Genomic DNA, 23,539 nt, shown 5'->3' with positions numbered 1-23,539 from the left:
GATGTTCAGTAAGATGCAGCCTTAGACTAAACACGCCTGCCTAGAAGTAGCCTATTCACCCTTAACTTGAACAATATCAGATCATATGTATCGGGAAACAACGAAGGTTCCATGGTTATGTTCACATGGTTCCTGATTTTACAGATTTACAATTAGACAATAATCAAATAAAATTATCGACTTGCCACATAATACGGGGAGCACCGCCAGATACTCGTCCTTCTTATCACAGATAATATTTTTGAATATCATAGATCATGAGAAGCTAGTATAAAATATAATTAAGGAGTGCTTCACCGTTGTAAGGATCGATTTCATGTATATCAAGCAGTTCAGAATATTTTTGAACGGTTGTTTCATTTATAATATAGAGTTTCATGAAAGTTTGAAGAGTTGGAAAGATTATATAGATTCTTGGTTACAATGTAAAATCTCTCTTCAATATTAGTACAATGAAAATTAAAGCTAAAGTTAACTACAAGAATGAAACCAGTCCGTATAATTATAATAATATTACTGACTACAATAAAGTACAAGAAATGAAGTGAACCGGCTCATTTTTATCATACAAAAACTCAAGACCAGCGAGAAAAATAAAACAAAAAACAATCGATGCCTACACTTTATTGAATAAATTACAAAATTGCAATCGAAGGCAGTACATTTGCATATAATTTAATTTATTCTTGAATTCCTAAATAAAACCTTATAAAACAGTGCAACACTGGGCTTTAACACTAGGCTAGCAAAACACTTTGAAAAGCCTACTTTGGAATGGATAACCAGAGCCTACTCAAAATGACAAGCGATCTATTATAATCACAGATGAAGCCACGACATCCATATATCAATGGATGAGAAATTTCCGTTGTTCCGTAGACATAAATCGGTAAATATTTTTATTATCTATCTATACTTCAAATCATTTTAATGTATCACGCCACATCCACACTGCGGTTTTGCAGAATATAGGTGTAATATGAAAATGAACACAGTATTAATTATTTTACTATTCGCGCAATCACATATAATATTTAGAAGACACAGTATATTCTGCAAAACCGCAGAGCGGAAGCTCTTATTGTTAAAAAAAATAACATTGGGATTCATTCATATTGGGATTTTTACGACATATATTGCCACGTATAATAATACTATTATTGTACATCCTGTTATAATTTGCCGCTCTTGCAAGCCTGTATTGTACATGTAGTATTGTCTTTGTTCATTTTAAAGAAACGAATGTAAATCATGTGAACGAATTCATGCCACGTCCACATAAAGCTAGCAATCTGCCCAAGACATAAGTACCTGAGATATTGTCTATATAAGGGCCTTCTTATCACGCGTGTTTGCTCCGCGTGCGGTTTTGGTGCTTTCGTTTCATATAGCACCTCCAATCTCACGCTGAGAACCTTTGAGAAGCGTGTATATGATCGTTTTCTTTCCATCGTGTTCTCGCGCTCGCCTGTCCCCATATCGGTGTCGGTATTTTTGCCGGCTTCAAAGGGTTTCTCGGGCGAGAAAAGAAAACGGCATCACATTCTTCTTTGGTCTCAGTGCGACCATGACATTATGTGTTATTGTGTAGGCAGAGCCGCTGCACTGTCGTCCTTTCTGGATAACGATCGAGATTACGAATGAGGTCGCATGAGTGTAATGTCTTCTCGGTTCTCGTGAAATTTCTCGCGTGAGTCTGCAGCAGCTAATAAAACGATTGGTTGCGAGCGGCACGCACGCGGACATATACCCGGACGACTATCAAAAGTCAGTCAGCATGATGTCATCCATCCAATTATTTAAATCGTAGATTTGCCAACTCTAAATTTCAGACAAGTAAAACATATAATTGACTGCATCAGCTGCAGACACTGATAATTATGATCTGTTAATTATAATTGCAAACATTTATCTATCTAGTCTTAGATGACCAATTATCGGCACATCAAGTAATTGTCACAGTTAATGCCTCAATAAATTCATGGTCTGTTGTGGGCCCATCAAACATATGAAATCATTGCATCCATCCGAGTGCTAGAGCAAGGTACTGTCAGTCTAGCTGGCATGTCGGCTGCACTGTTCGAATAAACGTGAGCTGTAAGCGTCCATCCCAACACGAATTTGTGAGCCTATCAGCTAAGTGGAGTGTCTAGTGTATGGCGATGAGGCCAGATTCGAGGAGCTTCTGTATCTTGGCGGCGATCGCGGGGTTTTTGAGATGGTCCTGGAGAGCCTGGGGATCCGCCTGCATTTGCTCCAGGATGCAGCGCATGGCCGGGTCGCGGAGGATCGACTGCACTTCTGGATCGGCCATCGCGCGTTTACGTACCTATAATGATATCGTTTTTAGTCCACCTACACTAATAGAATGAAAAAGCAGTGATAGCCTAAAGGGTAAAAAGTCAGTCTACTAAACAGGGAGTAGGAGACACGAATCTGAGAAGATTCCTTGAGTTTGTTGTACCTTGAGATACAATTCAATATCTTAAAAAAAAAACTTGTCTAATGTATTTTTAATACACAAATTGTTGGCACTCAAAGTCTACAATAACATATTTTAAGTTAGCTTAAGATGTTGTAATGTAATACATGACTGTCTGTGTCCAAAATACAATAAAATAAAATAAGATACTCTTGTATCTCGTTGGATTTTCTAGATTAATATACATGTTACAAAATTAATTATAATCGTTTAAATCGTGAAGGCAATATATTTTGAAGAAACCTGTACATCTAAGTTTTAACAAAAAAAGTTGCATCAAGGGTGTGTAAAGTCTACCCATTCAATCTTGGCGAGTGTGACTGGCGAACTTGGTGAGCTATAGCTGAAACTTCTCACCACGCCATCCAAATAATCCGCGTATGTACTGTATCGGTTTACATCAACTCAACGCCTTAGAAGTATAGTTCCGTTAAAGGATTACGAGTATACATACCTCCTCAGGGTTGGAATTAAGCTGTGTGGAGCACGCACGGTAGCCCTCCAATGCTTCTGCATTGCTGGGGTCCAGCTCCAACGCCTTCTGGTAGGCGCTGAGAGCCTTGGATTGTTGTTGCATGCCCTGGTGGACAAACATGAATCTATGTAGTAAAATACAACCCTTACCACACCCTTCAAACCGGAACACAGCAGCACTTAACACTACTGTTATGAGGTAGAAATAGGTGTGACGGTAGTGCCGCCGAAGATGAACCACAAAGGGTTCGACTCCGGCGGAACTCTACCACCTTCAAATAGAATAGGTAGAACCTGATACTGATCAAATCATTGTTTTCCACGCCAGAGGACTAAAATGGTTGCTCATGTGTAAGTTAGTTCGCATGCACAATCTCTCACTAAAATGCAAGAATTGCTTCGTGATAAAAATAGGTGAGGTGTTGTTACGTTTCCGATTGAATCATCATGACTACCACCTTCCAAACCTTACTTCAGAGATAGTTATAATTTAACTCACTTGAAGAATCTTGCCCTTCCGAATCCAGCCCTTGATGAACTTGGGGTCGAGCTGGCAACACTTGTCGCAGTCCTTCAACCCCAGGTCGAAAGCGGCCAGCTTGGTGTAGCACGCCGCGCGGTTCGAGTAGAGCTTCGGATCGTCGGGGTTGCGTTTGATCGCTTCGGTGTAGTGCTTCATTGCTGTGCTGTAGTCGCCTGGAAGGTAATGTTCGCTTGTAAAAAGGAATGTGATGTTAACATAAATGCCAGTTTTGATTTTAGATTCATATTTCATGATTACAGACGTTTTTATACCGCGTTACTATAGGGCTAGAATATCCAAACAAATGAGGCATGTTTTATTGTTTATAATTTGGAAATAGCAAAAAACGATGCAGTCTACCTGATGGTAAGTGGCTACTGCCGCTCACGAATTTATGTAATCAACCTCAAATTAGAAGACATTCCTACCGGAGGTTGGCCACAGATGCGTTGTTACCCCTGAGTACTAAGTTGAAACAGCTCAGACAAGTGTGTCCTTTACCACAAAAAGGATGATAAGTATGCCCTGATTTATAGGTTGTGGTTAAGTTACATTCCAACCTATTCCTCAGAGGTAACAACACATCATCCTACATTTTACGCTAGTCCCTCTAAAGTCGCATCGTAAAGGGTTCTACCACCTTCAATACAAGAATATTTTATTTAGTAGCCATAAGTACAAAAGACTAATATATTAATGTAATCTGATAAAATTTGTGATAACAAAACTTCCCTTTCATAGCTCAGCAATTTCAAGCAGCCTATTACAGTAAATGATATAGTTTAGTGAATGATTGAATATGTATAAGTTCAATGACTTTTGCGATAAGTTTACTTACCTACGGAACTTACAATAAGTCAAATACCTTTGTTACTTGGTAGGTGGCTAAATTATTTGACTAAATTGAGAAATATAATCGAATTATATATGACTGGAATGGTATTTAAATGAAATATTTTTCAAAGTTGTCATTTTTATGCTTCATTTAACATGTTTCATAATATTCATGTCTGTAAGAAATCTTCGAGCTAATTTCGGAAACTGGTGAATTGGTTTTGACTATAGTAGACATTCATCATTCAAAATCAGATGACACTTCATTTTAGAAAAATCTAAAAAAATATTGTGCTCCATCTGAAATATTCGCAGCAAACAAAAAAAACATCAACATTAAAAAAACCTTAACAACTCACCCTTCTTGAAGTAATCATTGCCCAATTCCTTCTCCATCTCTGCCTTCACGGGATCGATGTAGGCCTTCTTTTCTTCTTCGACTATTCTCTTCTCCACTTCGCTGAGCAGGGTCTTGATCTCCGGCGTGCGGTGCTCAGACATCGACTTCTCGAAGTATGTCTTCGCCAACTTCCATTGTTCCATCTTTTTGTATGCATTACCTTCACAAATAAAATTCATAATATGATGATTTGGGGAATTGGTGTTCTAAACTGACTAATTGTTAGTATTTTATGCATCATTTTGCAATCGGTCATATCATTTGCATTTAACTAATAAATATACATTATGCACTTAATAATTTTGTATAAAGAGGATTTAAAAATAAACTTTAAATTAATGTAAATGTTTGTATTGTATTCTTCTCAGAAAACGGTTCCATGGAACCCATAAAAATAATAAGCCCGCAATCTATGCCCGCCATATTTATGCGCCCACCGTATCGGACTTACAATGACGTCACTAAACTAATCAAGCATTATCATCCAAACCAAAATTGTATGAAAAATGTTATTCAGATCGCTTGGGTTAATGGCTTAAGCTGGGTTATGGCAAATACAATTTACATCTCAAATAGTAATTCAAGATGGAAAATAATGCTAAATATGGGTCAAGAGGTAATGTTTTTATATTGTCCAAAGCAGAGATTTCTCTAACATCTGCTTAGTCTTTAAATCCGCCCCGGATCATCAAAGGTAAACTCCATCTAGTATTAGTATTTCAGTATAGTTGTCACTTACCAATTCTAGTGAAGGCTTTCGCAATAAGCTTGAAGTCGGCCCTGTTTTCCCTGCCGATATCGATCGCCTTTTCGCACTCCTTAATACATTTCTCATACTCCTTCTGTTCGAAATATACAGCGGCCATATTCGTGTAGAACGTGATATCTGTGGGGTCTAGTTCGATGGCTCGCTTGTAGTGTTTGATGGCAGATTCAAATTCCTTCTTCTTATAAAAATCGTTGCCTAGATCTTTCTCCTGTAGCGCCCGTCTGCGATGCTCGGGCAAGTCGTCGTTATTGGGTTTAGGAGGCTCTTCCTTCGCCGACGAGGTGGGTTTGGGATCGGGTGCCGGCGGATCTACATCCATGGGCGCTGCGAAGTCTAAGCCGAGCATTACACTAAGTGTCGTGAGGACCCGCTTGTCCTCTATATTAGCATCTAGGCTGTACATGTCGAATTGGTTTTGAGCAAGATTCTGGAAATATTCGAAAAATTAACGTGAGCCGTTTGTGTGTAAATAAGTTTGAACTGCAATTATGTGTTCAACTCAATTCATAAATAGTTGGGATTATGACATTTTCTTTCCCGCCTGTGGAAGGTAGTGTTTTTGGCACATGTATGTGTGTTGTACATACATGCGCTCGAAATGTGTGTATGTCTGTGTACATACATACATACACACATGTGAAACATACATGTGTGTATGTCTTTTAATTGGCACACCCAACAGGCCAAACAACTTGATGGATTTTAACATATGAAGGGTGTGTGAAAAATAATTTATGGTGTAACATTTGTTACCTACATTACTTCCCTTTTCAGTTAATTATATTTATCATCATCAATATGTTTATCCTTATAAGCGAGACGATAAAATATAATACCAGAAAAATACAGTTTTATTTTTAAGTTCACCCTTTCAATTCCTAGCTAAGCAAGTAGATGTTTTAAACATCATGCAATTTTATTAAAAATCAGCACTAATTTCAGTCCACCTAATGGTACTTGATAATTGAAACTTTTGATAATTTTTTGCTACTCCTCAGTAAGATATGGGCAAGCAAGCAAACTTGAACAATTCACTCTGTAATTATTGTTTGTGGTGACAGCGGCTGATAAGGTGATAATTAATGGCTTCTTGACCATTCTACTTGTAGCAAACAAATCATGATATGAATGTACTCTTGGACAACAAGGATAAAACTATTTTACAGCTATTTTATAACTATCGGTGACTATATAGCAATTACCTATTGGTGATAAAGTATATTGTACTAATGCACAGTAAACTAATGTATACATAACATTAATATTTGTATGTTTTTATTCTTGTATTCTATTGTTTTTCGGTACAACAAAGAATATTATTATTATTATAACATAAAATAAATTTGTAATAGCAGTATTAAAGTTTATTAAAGAATTTCATAATCTTTTGTGGTCCAAAACCAAAGACACCACAACCATACCTATTTCTACCTTATCAGCAGTTGGAACATTGTGACAATGTGTCTCTGACCAACCTTAGGGTTGATTTATCAATATCCGTGGATAGCAGTGACCATTTTATATAAAAAGACATTACTATTACATTTCTAGCTAGGGAGCTATATTTGATCAAAGGGTCAATTCATGGTCCAAAAAACTACACTACAAGTGCAGAAAACCTTAAAAGGGTTGGTGACCTTAAAGAGGCTATGATTCATTAGTGCCTAAATACCTCATAATAACTATTAATCATAAAAACTACTGTTTGCGATGGTGTTGGCGTGTAAATAAATAAATACCCAACGGGAATACACTTAAAATTCATAAACTATGTTAAAACATGGCAATATGTGAGAAAATTATTCCAATTGTTTAACATTGTGTTGAAACTCAATGAATTTTGCATCAATTAACGAACATAAATTAAAGTAATTGCTCCAACATATTGAAACAATGGACATAGCATATACAATATTTATATACAGGCTGGTAGGTTATCTAATATATTTGCTACTACTATTTATCTAATACTAAGATTGTTGATTGTTATGTTATTCTTACTAATAATTAGTATGCCTTTTGTAGTAATCAATAGAATGTATTATTCTGGGCATATTGTGATAATAGCCTTGGTGTAAATTATATTGTTTTGCAATGTCTAGTTTGTCTAAAACTAAGTGAGTGGCCACTATAGGTAAATATTGCCTATGCAATTCCTTGCTTCAGGTGGAATATTAAGCCATTTGTCCCATTGTTATCTTTAGATGTTTGTTGAACCTTGACGGAGGCTTTATGAGCTTTTTGACAACATGTTACACTTGTTACCTCTTTCTTCATGGAGAGGTTGTGTAAAACCACCACACTGCATTAAATTATGGTAAGCTAATATTCTAGACCTCTCTTAATTTAAGGAAGAGTTTGTAGCCATTAGAGACATAAATTGGGTTGAGCCATTTTAAGGAAAAAAAATATATCTGATGTAATTTTGAATTACCCATTATATAGCAAAAATGTTAAAATAGTATCATTAATCAAATTGTAAAGCATGTGTAACTTACATTAACCATTTTCACATACTCCGGATCCTTCATCCATTCTCTGGTCACCGGGTTAGCTCGGAGCTTCTCAAAGAGCTGTTCTGTCCTTTGCCTAGATTCTTCAGCTTGTTTCTTGACTTCCACGAGCCCTGAAGCCAACTGCTGGTTGCCAGGCTCCAGCTCCAGGCCCTTCTCGTACGCGGCGATGGCCTCATCGTGTCTTCCTAAGTAAGCTAAGGCACTACCCTTTCTAGAATACCCTTTACTCCACGAAGGGTTGATAGCCACAGTTGTGTTGGCATCCTCGAGCGCCGCCGCGTAATTCCCCGCTTTCGCATGCGCCGCCGATCTATTACTGAATAAAACGTGGTTCTTAGGGTCCAACTTTATACCCTCCGTGTAAAATTCAATAGCTTCATCGTACTTCCCTGAAGACAACGCCGCATTACCCTTTTCTTTGAGCTGATTCACCTAAAACAAGTTTATTAGAATTTTTAAGTCCTATCCGGTACCTACTCACAAGAAGTAGTCGGAGTCGGCATAACCTCCTTACCTGTTCCATGATTTGCTTTTTAGCTTAATTTTTAAAATTCACAAACGATAATTATCACTAGGTAATCTTTGTAACGGGTGTAAAATATAATTAAATATAGTTCTCTTTGTTCGCAAGCACAGTGCTAGCAATTCCAAATATCTAGAACGAGTCTGTTTTATTCATGAATGAACGAACACTGACACTTCAAATTCGAGAATTTTCTCGCAAAACTATTGATTTTCGCGTGTGGCAATAATTATATAAAAAAAATATTTTGTAAATATTAGAGTAAAATTATTTGTAGAATACTGAAGTATTTACTATCTTTATAGAAATAAAAAAAATATTAATTACAATGCTGAAAGAATTCATAAAAAAATAAAAGAATACTGAAGCTTACGGTATCCATCTACTATGTTTTTAATAAAATTAGACTGAAGTCTAATAACACACTGTGAAAAATTACCTTTAGTTTGTACCACGGGTATTTGTATTCAAAAATACATAATAAAATGAAATAAATATAATATAGATCATTGAAATATTTTTCATCATATAAACACCATTTGTAGTAAATAACTAGAATATATATTTTTATTATTATTGGTACGTTTAAACAAAGAGTATAGTGAAAATTTAAAAAAGTATCTTTTAATTTATAACTCCTAGTTTATATTATTTAATAAAAATCATTTTTTGGACATATTTAATAAAACAATATTTCTGATATTTTTTTAATCTGTGAATAATACAACTTCTGTGGGTTTCAATAATCGTTGTCACAGATAAAAAAGTACGAAATAAACGCCTCCTTCATGTTTTTTTATCTGTAATACGCCAATGTCACGCTAATCGCTATTTTGTAGTGTCCGTGATTTCAATTGGCATAGACGTTGTGGGGAATACCAAGTGGTATAGTGGTGATCGATGGCCGATTGAGTGTTTCCGCGTTACAATTAGTGGTGGGCTTTGTGCTGCGGTTCCCGTAGCTCCCGGTGACTCATCGAAGTTTCCCATACACTCGTCACTATGGACACCGACGATGGTGAATCTTCGAGCAGCGGGCCTATGTCTAGTTTGAACAGCCTATTTTCATTTACGAGTCCTGCGGTCAAGAAATTATTGGGCTGGAAACAGGTACATACTTTGCAATAATATCGTAGAAGGCAAAAAGTTACCCTTAAGCTTTTCGATGCCTGGCCGTTTCTTAGGATGTTATTAACGACCCTTTCATTGCCTACATGATAAAAATGGTATTTAAATTATATTTACATTTAGTTCTTTTATGTAAGACTGCAAGAAAGGTAAATTTGAATATAATTGGCAACAGGATGTGGTGCAACACTTCGTATAAAGTTACGGATCTTGTGCGAACTGTCATTCGCATACATTATCTATAACAATTTCATGTTATTTTAATGACACGAGCTTGTAGCGATCCACTCAATGTTAAATTATTATTATAATCTTTGTAGACTTATACCTAGTAATAAATAAGTTAAAAAGTATATTTGATACGACATGGTGATAATATCCCGTAGTTTGGGCGCGATCACCATAATTATATAGAAAGGGTGAACCAATCGTTGAATGGACCTGTGGGCACCATTGTCACACCTACTTCTGCTTAGTGTTATCACTGCTGTGTTCCAGTTTGAAGGGTGTGATAAAGTCACAGTATGAGATGACTTGTATGAGACATTACATCTTTGTCTTCTAGAGTAGCAACTTGACTCTGACTGACCTCTGGTAGCACTTCAGTCCTAGCTGAGATATGTCCATGGACAGAGGTTACCATTTACCAACAGATGGACTACATGCTCATGTGTGACTTTAGTAATATAAACAAGAACTACTTCTGCCTTATTCTACTATTGTTACCTGCAACTTACTGGTTAAAAGGGTGTAATAACATTACACCAAATGTCCACCGACTCCTTAATCCACAAGAATAGTTATCTCATGCTCTATGTAGTGTTAATAGATGACAGTAACCACATAACATGGATGGAATACCTTTTTTATAATATAGGAGTAGCAGACGAACATGCATGCATGCATTCACTTGATGGTAAGTGGCTACTGCTGCCCATGGACATCTGAAATCAACCCCTGATAGGATTAGATATTCCTACCTGAGGTCGGCCACAGATGCACCGCTACCTCTGAGGACTAAGCTGGAACACCTCGTATAAGTATGTCTCCCTTACCACACCCTTCAAACAATAACACAGCAGCACTTAACACTGCTATTGTGAGGTAGAAGTAGGTGTGGTGGTGGTGCATCGGAATCTAACCACAAAGGGTTCTGCCACCTTCAAATATAGGTGTAATTATTTTCCTGTATTGATATAACAAATATCAAATATATGTATTTACTGCATAAACTACTCTAAAAGTACTTTATTAAAAAAGTAATTTACCAAAATATTGAATTGCAAAGATACAAATCATAACAATTTGAAATTCCACAGCATATTACAAAGAAATCTGATATCAATCAACAATCAGTATTGTAAACTTTGTACTTAATAGTTATTGCTAAATGAGGTATACTAGATAAGAATCTTCCATGAATTTTCTTATCCTATACATAGCATGCTCTGTAGAACACAATAGGGCATTATTGCAAGTAAATAAACTTCTAAGATACCCCTTCAAGTTCATTATGATTGTATTTCCTTATGCTGATTTGAGTGTATAATCTAAATATATAACTCAAAGGTGACTGACTGACATAGTGATCTATCAATGCACAGCCCAAACCACTGGACAGATCGGGCTGAAATTTGGCATGCAGGTAGATGTTATGACGTAAGTATCCGCTAAGAAAGGATTTTGATCAATTCTACCCCCAAGGGGATAAAATAGGGGATGAAAATATTACTTCGTAACGTGAGCGAAGCCACTGGCAAAAACTCGTCTTCTCATATATTTGGGAAAGTATTTTAGGTAAAAAAAAATTACATCAGTCCATGCAAACTATTCCATTTTTTCACTAAAGCAGTGTTCATTAAGCCACACTCCCATTGCAGGGCACGGGTCTCTTAGGAGGCAATATTCTGTCACAAAAAATACTTAGGGGTATGAAAAATAGATAGTAGCCTACTCAGATCTACTGAATGTGCATATAAAATTTGGTGACAATTGGTAAAGCCGTTTCAGAGGAGTACAGTTACTAACATTGTGACACGAGAATTTTATATATAAGATTATGTTATCTATTGATCTATGCCATAGGTATGTGGTATAATGCAATTCCTAGTAAAAATAAATCCCATATATAAATAGTGTCAATTGTTAATATGTACACTTAAACGACTTTCTAAGCAATATAGGTTATCTATTTTTCAATAATTTCAATGTTGCCACATGGTTATACAATAATTAATGAAATACTGTCAAAGCTTAGACAGGTAACATAATAAGAAACAAGGTTGGTATTGATTAATTTATTATTCAACCATTTGTGGTATCCAATACAACACAATTATACTTCTTCTCCATTATGAAACACCTTGTGAAGTGGTGGTAGTTGTATTGACATTCAAAAGGTACTCTGTAAAGAACCTATTTTGAATAAAAAAAATTGATTTGATTTGATATAATTGTTTTGTTGTGTTATGAATTAAAAATTGTAAACATGTTAAAGAATGAATGATGCTATAATTTCATTCACACTAAAACTAAACATTGACAGAATAAACAAGATTACACATCTGTCTAAATTTAACCACAAATGTAAAAATAGAATTTGATAAAACTTTAAACCAAGTGATAAAATTGTGTAAGTCACCTGTTTTTGAATAGAGAAATGAGTTGTTATTGATCAGTGAGTCAACTTGGTGACTCACTGGCACCTTTAGTTCCCGGAACCCTGACTCATAGGAACCTTAGCATCTGTTTTTGAATTAATAATTCTAATTGTACATTTTGTACTGAGGGGTGGTTTTTATGTATACAGTTTTGTAGGTAAAGATAGTAGACAGAATATATTATTTTTAGATTTAGTTATCTATTTATAGACTAATACAGATCCTTCTTTTGTTATTATAAATAAAGTTACATTGTACAAATTTATTTATTTTTAGACATGAAAATTACATCTGAATGAATCAAGTGTATTTCTTGTATCATAATTACAGTATAAAGCAGGGGTTCCCAATCTTTTGTAACCCGCGGCGCAGTTATAAGTTTAATATTCTTTCACGGCGCCCTGTGCCCTGTCCTAGCTAACTATTTGAAGAAGACAGTCGAAAGAAATAGGTAACTACAATAATAGTACTTACCTTAGGTTGATCGAAACGAATTTAAAACACCACAATATGAAATTGTACAATACGTTATTATAAAATAAAACGGAAAACAAGAACAAAGACTTGAGAAAAAACAAAAATTAAATACGATATGTATTCAGTCAAATCAATGTGAAGGATGAGCTAAGTGATCTCCGTGCAGTTTTTCAAAGCGGGGAATATCACTTGACACTGCTATTCTCATTTCTTGCTCCACATTGATCCTTAGCGATATTTGTTCTTTATCACAGCTACACCTGAAAACCCAGCTTCACATAGATATGATGTTGCAAACGGAATGAAATTTTTTAATGCTTTGGATGTTAAATTTGGATATTCATTTTGAATCGATAACCAAAACGCCAATATCTGTGGTGTCCAATGATTAGAGGATCGACTCACGGCGCCCCTCTTTACTTTCTACGGCGCACCAGGGCGCCGCGGCGCACACTTTGGGAACCCCTGGTATAAAGTAAAATTGGATTTCCTGAAATATTTCAATAATTATCATTGGTATTATGATATTTTTTTATGTATGACTATTCGCTTGCTATTCAATTACCTGATTGCTAATCTCCAGGGTGATGAAGAAGAGAAATGGGCGGAGAAGGCAGTGGACAGTCTGGTGAAGAAGCTAAAGAAGCGGAAAGGTGCAATAGAGGAGTTGGAGCGGGCTCTCTCCTGCCCCGGAACACCGTCGAAGTGTGTCACGATACCTCGCTCACTGGATGGCAGGTTACAGGTAACTAATGTTATTTTTTTTACCTTTTTTATAAATTGTTTAACATTAACATAACCATATTATTATGTATGGGTTATGTTTGTTATGTGTTCTGTTAAATGCCATTTGTTTTAGTACATTTTTCACGCTTTCTACACTCACAGCCCCACACTAGGATTCCCTGTATCGTGGGCGCAATGGACACACACAGAGCAGCATAACATCCAGACCCAGAAACAGAAACCTAAATTCATCATTTAGATGTCCGTCTGGCCGGGGGTCGTCAAACTTTATATAAGCTTATTTAAGCTTATATTTATGCGTACTTTATATTTATATAAGCTTATTTAAGCCTATATTTATGCTTTATAATTTAAGGAATGTGTCTATTCACAACTGTATGCTATGTGATCACATCTAATTATAATCCCCTATTGTAAATCCATTGTCGAACCTAGGGCTAGCTTAAAGAGGGAGTCTTTGATATAGTCAGTATACTTGGTTGTATTTATTGAGTACTATATATAACATTTATTTTGTGGGTATATAACATTTATTTTGCGGGAAAACTCTTACTCTCAATTTTCTTGTGGCAACCACACAGATAGATAGAGTTAGTATTGCAATTATAGAGTGACATATTAGGTATGTTGTACAATATTTATTAATCCAAAATAGGGCTAATACGCTACCTGGAATAGTCATTAGTGTAATTAATTAATAAATTACATCATTAGTCATATGACAAATATTTGTTTAACTGATATTAAGATAAAGGCTACTCAAAATAAAAGTTGCTACAAATGTGTTCCTAGTACTGATATTTGTCTTCATTAAATTAGATTCATTAGATAGATTCATTAATTAATTGATCAGTTTGCGAGTCTATGCCTCGTACATGCAAGATGTGGATTGAATTTGCTCTCAAGATATTTTAATATAATTTCGATTATGGGATTTTCACAAAAGGCACGTAATATCTCCCTGAAACTCATTGAGCTAATGCATGTATTTTTCTGCATGTATGGTTTATTTGTAGGTTTAATTAAATCTTCTAAAGTGAAAAGGAAAGTATTTTATATAATATAAAAATAAAATATATCATATATGTAACATTTAACTTATAGTATTGTTTGCGTATTATTTCCAGGTCTCTCATAGAAAAGGCCTTCCACATGTGATATATTGTCGGGTTTGGCGTTGGCCGGACCTTCAGAGCCATCACGAACTTAAACCACTCGAGATATGCCAGTACCCGTTCAGCGCAAAGCAGAAGGAGGTATGCATCAATCCTTACCACTATAAGCGCGTCGAGAGCCCCGTCCTACCCCCAGTCTTAGTCCCGAGGCATTCGGAGTTCGCGCCAGGACATTCCCTGCTGCCGTTCCAGAGGACGGCGGAACCAGCCATGCCCCACAATGTTTCCTACTCAGGCTCAGGGTTCCCGCCGTCAGCGAGCTCGGAGCTCCCCGACACGCCACCACCCGCGTATTCCCCGCCGTCTGATGATACGGAACCACCGGGGGAAGTCGCCCCTGTGTCGTACCAGGAACCGTTATACTGGGCCTCGGTTGCGTACTACGAACTCAACTGTAGAGTCGGCGAAGTTTTCCACTGTAACTCCCACTCCGTCGTCGTGGACGGCTTCACGGACCCCTCGAACAACAGCGACAGGTTCTGCCTGGGCCAGCTCAGCAACGTTAATAGGAATTCTACCATAGAGAACACGAGACGTCACATAGGCAAAGGTGTGCATCTGTACTACGTTGGTGGGGAGGTCTATGCCGAATGTCTGTCGGACGCGGCGATTTTCGTCCAGAGCCGCAACTGCAACCACCACCACGGCTTCCATCCTTCGACCGTTTGCAAGATCCCACCGGGGTGTTCGTTGAAAATCTTCAATAACAGGGAGTTTGCGCAACTGCTGTCGCAGAGCGTGAACCACGGTTTCGAAGCGGTCTACGAGTTGACGAAGATGTGTACCATTCGAATGTCGTTCGTCAAGGGCTGGGGGGCGGAGTACCACAGACAGGACGTCACGTCGACCCCCTGCTGGATCGAGATCCACCTGCACGGCCCCCTGCAGTGGCTGGACAAGGTGCTCACTCAGATGGGCTCGCCGCACAACGCAATCTCCTCCGTGTCCTAACCGTGGCCTGAAATAACGCGCCCCCACCGTATTTTGTATTTTATTTCGGTTTCTATCCGTCAATCTCACGAAATTATCTGTGCATTTGTTTCTCTGTAAGGTTATTTAGGTTTTGGTAGATCGCGACGGAATTTTAGGCAATAATCAGTTTCAAAAATACTTCGTCAATATGATAGTTACGTCTCAGTAACTGTATAATTTGTAAAAATAAATAAATAAAAAGTGTACATCCTTATACATTTACGCATTATTGCATATAGTACAGTCTGAAGTAAAAATGTATATGCAATAATAAAAGTCACATCGGCAGAATTCGTAAATCCGATCACTTTAGAAATTATGTGCGACGTTTATATCGAGAAAGTTTGTTAATTGTAAATGAATGTGATCGTTACACAGACACAGTAAGTTTTGAAATTGTATAATTAAGGAAAATTATAATTTCAATAGACGTAATTCATTAGTTATGTTGTTATTGTATGCATATACATTTTAATACTGTCTATGTTGAGAAAAAATTAAGAGTTACTAAAAATCCGTCGCAGTTTCAAGGTTTTCTTTAATCAATCTGTAATCCTAACTATAACAGGCCCTTAGAATAATCCAAGCATTTTAATTATTTACTGTAGTAACTATATTTTCATCTACGCATGCTTTTGTATACACCCGAACGTTATTCAAAATCTTAGCTCAAATGATGTGTCCAATTTTGATGAACGTAAGACGTCATAATTATGTTTAAGTGTAAATGTAATTACTATAAAGACATATTTTAAGAACTAATTATACTCGTGAATGTTTATGACAAGAAAAGATATTATCGGTGTAAATAAAGCTTAATGATGGGATGTATGAAAGCATTATGATCGCTTTTACAGTAATCGACTTTTGCAGCACAATCGTTAAAAAAGGGTATCGAACCTTGGGTCCGCCATATTGCAAAACAGTTTTGGTGGCCTGACATTTGTCAATCAAACAGATATTTATTGATGAAATGGTGAAAGTATGCTTTCTTAGATATTTATGTTCAGGAAGCATTAGAATTGATATTTTATGGAATAATGAATGTAAATTGAACGCGAAAATCACACATACGATTCATGTTCTTTTGTTTTTATTTACTTACTCTGTCGTTTGACGTTCCATCACTGGGCGCCATTCTGTTTACAAAATGGCGGATAGGTATGCCAGATCCAATACAAAAATGTTCGATACCCTTAAATTTAATTACACACAAATTAATCATCAAGGTAATAATGATATTATTGTAACGTAACAATGTGAGACCAGAATATTAATTTCGTATTGTTAAATTACACGCTTAGTTATGTAAAATTGCAATTTTTATCTTTATAATACCCTTATTCAAAGGTAACTTTTGTGGCTCCAGAAATTGTTTCTATTTTAACGAAAATTGTTAACTCGGCTTTTTGAAAAGTTGTTTTGTATTTTTGTTTTTAGGTAAAAGTTGTAAATAGGTTTGATTTATATGAAATTAATACTTTGGGGCCACAAGAATTTTCTTAAATACATGTTCGGTAAAGGATAGTTGTGTTCTATGTAATTTTACGTAGAAATTATGTTAGCATAGTTTCGGTGTGTGTGGTATTCGATGGAATGAAATAATTTTGCCGAAAAGTATATTACTTTTAATTATTAGGGCAATGTTTTTGCGTTTATGTACAAGTACAGTTGGACTCAAAATTAATGCAATTTTAAAAAATTGCGAAAGTGTATACATATTTGTATTTTTGTCCGCGACTGTACTTGAGTTGTATAATTGTGCCATCGTAAACGGGGAATGTTATGTAAAGTGTATAATTCGATTTATGAGAGTGAATACAGGAGTTTGAAGATTTTTACGTTTTAGAAGAATTATTGAATTGTAAATTTTGTTATGTTTTGATTTTATAATTCTAAACAAAAAAGCGGCAGAAGAATGAACCAATTTTATTCCTACACATATAATTTTTAGTCAGATGTAAAAAAAATCTCAAAATCAAATAAATTTTGAACTCCTAAACCAAATTGGGACACTGTACGCAGACGAAATTAAAGATATAATTGATCTCAAAATATTAAATAAGATTTCTTTAGTTCCTTCTAAAGACTCACTGTGGCGTGTCCCGTTGCCTTATGCTAGTGCACTTTCATAACGATAAACAAAGTATATTTAATTTAATATATGAAACAATTTCATATTGTAATAAATAAAGTATAAGGTGATGCGCGCACGGGCGGTTTTCAACAGGCGTGGTTTGAATAAGTCGTAATAAGCTGTTTATTAAGCGTGGTGGTCGATATATGGTAAATTAAATGCAATAGAGATGTTGAAAAAGGAATTATAAAGGACAATGCCCATGCAAGTATGGGCCGCCGTCCAGAGTTGCATCAAATTGAAACGTGTTGTGGACGATGTATAATTAACCAAATACTACCACCAATAATTATTTTTTAATTCAGCACCCGGGTTCTGAAGTTATTTCTCTGAAATGTTAATTAACCTCAAAATCGAAAATATCAAAGACAAACTATGTAAAAAAAAAACAAAAAAAATAATTTAATATTACTTTAATTTTAATGCATGAGAAAAATCATTAGTCAAAACACTAACAGATCTTATTGAATTCAGAGTATAAAATATCGCCATTTTAATTTTTAAGAACAACAATCAACATTTCGTCTTATTTTATCTTAAATGGAATCCCCTGTTCAAAGAAACTATTCTGATCGACAAATTATGTAAAAAAATCAAAAAATAATTTTAATATTACTTTCATTTTGGCGCATGAGAAAAATCAGTACCAAGAATAGGCATTCTCCTTTATCAATGTGGGAGTACCATTTCTGTGTACGAATGATATTTAAAACCTTCCGCTCTTCAGAGTTGCATTATATAAAGATATACATTTCGAAAAAGGCATATAAACTACGTTTAGACGTATCTAAACGACTTTAAATAACGCCTATTTAACCGTCCGTGTGTGCATAGCCTAAAGTGCTGATGTCGCTCGGTAGAAGCAGATTTTCTCTTGTATCTTATAGAAATAAATTAAGCATCTTAACAGTTTACATTTACGTTTTCTTTTTTTTAAGAAATTCTTTTTTTAATATATAGTGACGAGAATATTATATTGCTTAATGAAGCTTCACCATTATCTACCGCTTAAGCAAGACTATGATTATTGCAGAAATGCATTCTGATTATGTTATATATAAATATATATATATACATAGGAATTATATTATGTGGTAACGTAAAATATAAAATATTATAAATAAATAAAATGATAATACAATCTCGTCTTAAGTATATTTTACATAAATGTTGACAAATGATAAATTTTGATATTAATATGAGGTTGAAAATTGATAAATATTCATTGATTTAATACAGATGTAACTTGATTATATAGATATGTATTGTCACCGTCCAAGAAACCCTCAGTTTTTACCAATTCGAGTTCTGAACAGTTTTCATATATACAATGCTTTGTATATATTATAGTTATGTAATTATTATACATGAAGATATATACTGTTTCAATTGACATATTTATTTTAATATATTAGCATGAATTTATAACTGTTAGATGTAACAATGTGCCTATGTATTATGTATATATTTTAACAAACCTAAGTTTTTCAATTATATATTTGTAATACATTAATTATAATAGTGCCTTTAAAATAACGTACATTTGCCTTACTATATTGATTGTATACCTATACGCATGATAGATACGATTAATATTTTCATATAATTATAGTGACGGATACTTATTTTCAATTACAATTTGATAATAAACGGTGCCTAAAATTATTTGTCCATTTTTCAATAAAAAGTGTTTGTGAGCCTTAAAGCCGTACAGGGTTAAAATAACTATTGGTTCTATTTTAACCATTTACATTGAGTAAGCGGAAACAGGCGAAAGTAAATGAAAAGTTCTGAATATGTCTTATTTGTAGGTTTGTATAAATTGCCCGGCTAAAATCAAAATAAATATACAACAAAATTATTGATTAAACAAGTAGTACTGTATAAAACACCATTAAAGAGTCTTAAGTAAGAAAGTATTTTAAGTGTGTCTCTTGACGTTTTGTAATAGGCTCACGTGTTGTATATATTTTATGTATACTAAGCTGGAGCTATAGATATTATATACAGTCATGTACATTGTTAAAATATTGTATTTAAAAATACTATTCTTCAATTTAAATGGCGAGACATTTTTGGGCGCAAAATTTACTTAAATAGATGGGTTTTTATAACTAATAATGAAGAAAACTGTGCAAGACATTTTATAAAAAAATAATAGAAATAGAGGATTCTTCAATGTTTTGCAATCATTTGGTTATAGGAAAATATATTTTATCCATATTATTGCGGGTTTGAAATGAAATTTTGAGAGAGTAATAAAATTGTTATTGAAAAAGCGAATTTAAATAAATTCAGGAATAAATAATGGCAGTGAAAATATGACAAGCTATGACAACCACATGTCATGTTTTTCCGAAAACAAAAACTATTTGTATAACACAGTAGTTAAAACTATACATATAATGTATAATTCCGCGTTCATGTATAATCTCTACTCTAGGATATTTATACCTACCTTATACCTTATTCTTACCATACAATAATATAAATAATATTCACACTTAAAATAAATTTTGTTTTACTGTTTTAGAAAGTTTTAATCTAATTTAAATGTCATTTCTTATTTTTTATAGTATGGACAGGATTTGTAAAAGTATACATTACATTATTGTATTCTAGAATTCATATGATATGTTAAACTCTCTAAATAAAATTAAATTTATACATACACATTGTATGACTCCTTAACAACATTTTAAGTTATATTGTAATAAAATCATTAAAATTTGAAGAATTATAACTCCACGCAATGCACAATTAATAAATTAAAATATTTTTGACAGACATAACTCAAAAATGAAAAACATTGACTTTCATTCCTTAAAAAAATTGCGATTTTGTTAAGTGGAACATTTTTTGTAAATATGAAGGTTGACATATTTGAGTGATAAAATGTTTTGGAGTGATCGCTATTCGCGTAACGATTGTGTTAGGCTTTTGTGAGGCGTTTGGATGCCATTTTTGTGAATTTTTGCTATGTTTATTATAGATGTGTTGTGTGTGTTCATTAAAATAAACTTAAATTACACCAGACTGCCATCTACTGGTGGCCATGAAGTACCGTCTGAATAAGATATGACCACATTGCTACAGTTTGATAAGCTACAGTGACCAAATGTAATGGAAAGCTATATAGATATCTCCCTTATACGATAGAGTGAAATCGCACCTAGTCGTGGTTTACCAATGGATTATATTCATTATTAAAATTATTGATATTCAAATAATAGTAAATATGACATGTCGCCACATTTTCCATAAAAGTAGCATCCGAAAACCTCAGTTGTTGCGTTGTGATTGTATGTATCGTGTCACGTGTTTGAGCTATAAAATAGTTATAATTTTAAAGAATTATACAAGACAAATTGAAAATTCACCTCTAAAATTAATTATTACAATGTATAAATTATACATGTTTGAATGTTTGACATGTTATGGGCACTTACTATGGCATTTTTATGTTTTATACAGATTTGTACAATTTAAGCGCCTTAAACTTTTCGAGTTTACTTCGGTTTGTAGTTTTTGGAGTAGTAAGTGGCCAGTGCGTGTCGAATAGTGTGAAGTACTGTCGCAGTACAATAAGTTAGGAGTAAGAGTAATAGATGCCATTTGTTCGTGTAATTTTTATTATTATGGATATTTTTCTCCGTTTAGTACATAAATAAAGTTCTTTTATTTAGATTTTGGTGTTTTTTTCCTAAAGTAACTTTGGCTTTAATATGATTCAGTACACTAATAAATATATACACTTATAAATCAATAGTGATATAAAAATATCGTTGTAAAACTTATTTCTGGCATACGGAAAGAAAAAATAGAAATACATACATAAGGTCAATTTGTCCTCATGTTTCTCATCTGTAATTGATTTTGGCCACAAATATTAGTGTGGGTTGATAGATTTCAAACATTCTAAAAATATTAAAGAACTAGCTGGACCCGGCAAACGTTGTGTTGCCATATAAATAAATAAATTAAGGGTGAACAATCCTTATCTCTTATCACAACTTTTTTAATTAGGGATGACTGAGAGTGTTATATACGTAGGAGTAGACAAATATAATCCGAAAGCTTCGAACTGCTAAGCTATCGGGAGTTACACGTGTTATTGTGAGTCAACCATAAAAGATAGACATATGCTGTCGTGGGATATGTTTTATATAATTTTAAGGAGAACATTTCCGTCATACATCATTTCTGTGTAGCTTTAACCATTAAGGTTTCACACGCGACGAAAGCTTAAAAAATGGAGTAACTTCTCCCGTTTTCCTAACATTTCCCTTCACTTCTCTGCTCCTATGGATTGTAGCGTGATGAAAAGTATACTATAACCAGCTCAGGAGTATAAAAAATAATTGTACGAAGTTTCGTTAAAATCCGTCGGGTAGTTTTTGTTTCTATAACGGTTATACGGACAGACAGACAGACAGACAGACAGACCGACAGACAGACAGACAGACAAAAATTTTACTGATTGCATTTTTGGCATCAGTATCGATCCCTAATCACCCCCTGATAGTTATTTTGGAAATATATTTCATGTACAGAATTGACCTCTCTACAGGTTTATTATAAGTATAGATTATATTTTGTTAAACTTATTTATTACGAAGAACATCTTACTGTTTTAAGGAAATCTTGTCATAACTGTGTATAGAGCCATTGGCTATATAGAGTAAGGGGACCAACCCCTAAAAGGAATATTCTGCATCCGCCTGCATACAGAGATATGAGCTTTTGCATACAAACGATCTGGTAGATATTCACCAACAGGTTAACGACTCCGCGTGGCGGAGCGGTCATCATACCTGTCTGACGCAACAAAGGGTCCCGGGTTCGATCCCAGGCCAGACAGATATCTAAATGATGAATTTAGATTTCTGGGTCTGGGTGTTTGTGTATTTGTTTATGTCAGTGTCTATGGTACCCACGACACAGGAATCCTTGTGTAGAGCTGTGAGTGTAGAAAGCGTTTTAAAGCGGTTATGTTTATATACATCTTTTATATGAATCGATTTGAAATAAAAGTGATTTGCATGTGACTTAACCTTCGTCCTTACACCCTATTTAACAATCCTCAGGACCTCAAATGTAGGCCAACAGACAAGGAGCGTTACGTCAGCGCCGATATTGTATCATTGCATTAGGTAAGTATTCTACTTACGTTACTTACTAGGTTAAACTATGAAGACACTGCTGCGCTCCACTTGGCGCCCGGGTTCTGAAAAAATAAAAATAAAACATTAATTTATTGGTAACAAAATTTAACGCCTAAATAATTGCTACACTAATACATACGAGTAGCTCAATATTTATTTATCTGTTTGATAAAAGTTTTAGACCTTGTTTGTACTTTAAATACCTTGCTTATTTATTGGTGGTAGAAATATCAAAGATTCCTAGGCTCCTACATAACAAATAAGGCAACCGTCTCTAAGGTCGTCGGTTTTATAAACTTCCGCTTTAAATATTAACGACTCGAAATATATATGATATAATGGAGTGTAAATCAATCGTATGGTTTTATCATCATAGAGTGTTGTGACATGGAGTGTAAATCAATCGTATTGTCTTATCATCCTAGAGCTGTGTTGAGTGGATGAAAATCTTCCCGTGGATGTCACGTGTTATTTAATATTTTGGTACTATTTGCGAAATTACAAGAGCTTACAGGGACTATATCAGTAAAAGTAGAGTAACTACAGTCTCACTTTTT

General features: G+C 34.7%; 2 protein-coding genes across 2 annotated transcripts; one reads left to right on the top strand and one right to left on the bottom strand.

Annotated features, from left to right (window-relative positions):
* Nucleotides 1-611: 611 nt before the first annotated feature.
* Stip1 (Stress-induced phosphoprotein 1) lies at nucleotides 612-8,710 on the bottom strand. Its single transcript, XM_073083195.1, has 7 exons — nucleotides 8,513-8,710; nucleotides 7,981-8,430; nucleotides 5,453-5,909; nucleotides 4,673-4,873; nucleotides 3,456-3,652; nucleotides 2,937-3,062; nucleotides 612-2,329 (listed from the first exon to the last, which is right to left on the bottom strand). Exons 1-7 carry the CDS (start codon nucleotides 8,519-8,521, stop codon nucleotides 2,150-2,152), a joined length of 1,620 nt encoding a protein of 539 aa, XP_072939296.1. The 5' UTR covers nucleotides 8,522-8,710; the 3' UTR covers nucleotides 612-2,149.
* A 600-nt stretch (nucleotides 8,711-9,310) lies between these two features.
* Nucleotides 9,311-19,743, top strand: Mad (mothers against decapentaplegic homolog 1). Its single transcript, XM_073082432.1, has 3 exons — nucleotides 9,311-9,631; nucleotides 13,370-13,531; nucleotides 14,661-19,743. Exons 1-3 carry the CDS (start codon nucleotides 9,524-9,526, stop codon nucleotides 15,657-15,659), a joined length of 1,269 nt encoding a protein of 422 aa, XP_072938533.1. The 5' UTR covers nucleotides 9,311-9,523; the 3' UTR covers nucleotides 15,660-19,743.
* The last annotated feature ends 3,796 nt before the right edge of the window (nucleotides 19,744-23,539 follow it).

This window comes from Epargyreus clarus, unplaced genomic scaffold, assembly GCF_041222505.1.
Source record: "Epargyreus clarus isolate Ecla_fem2 unplaced genomic scaffold, WU_Ecla_fem_2.2 ptg000018l, whole genome shotgun sequence".
In the NCBI taxonomy this organism is placed as follows: Eukaryota; Metazoa; Arthropoda; class Insecta; order Lepidoptera; family Hesperiidae; genus Epargyreus; species Epargyreus clarus.
This window is presented reverse-complemented; position numbering and strand designations above follow the sequence as displayed.

Excerpts from the sequence above, each read along its gene's own strand:
- Stip1 (XM_073083195.1), bottom strand. Across the intron at positions 4,874-5,452 it reads GAAAGCCTTCACTAGAATTG|GTAATGCATACAAAAAGATG; the intron begins GTAAGTGACAAC and ends TTATTTGTGAAG. Across the intron at positions 2,330-2,936 it reads TTAATTCCAACCCTGAGGAG|GTACGTAAACGCGCGATGGC; the intron begins GTATGTATACTC and ends ATATCATTATAG.
- Mad (XM_073082432.1), top strand. The coding sequence starts at position 9,524 with ATGGACACCGACGATGGTGAATCTTCGAGCAGCGGGCCTATGTCTAGT. Across the intron at positions 9,632-13,369 it reads AATTATTGGGCTGGAAACAG|GGTGATGAAGAAGAGAAATG; the intron begins GTACATACTTTG and ends GCTAATCTCCAG. Across the intron at positions 13,532-14,660 it reads CACTGGATGGCAGGTTACAG|GTCTCTCATAGAAAAGGCCT; the intron begins GTAACTAATGTT and ends TATTATTTCCAG.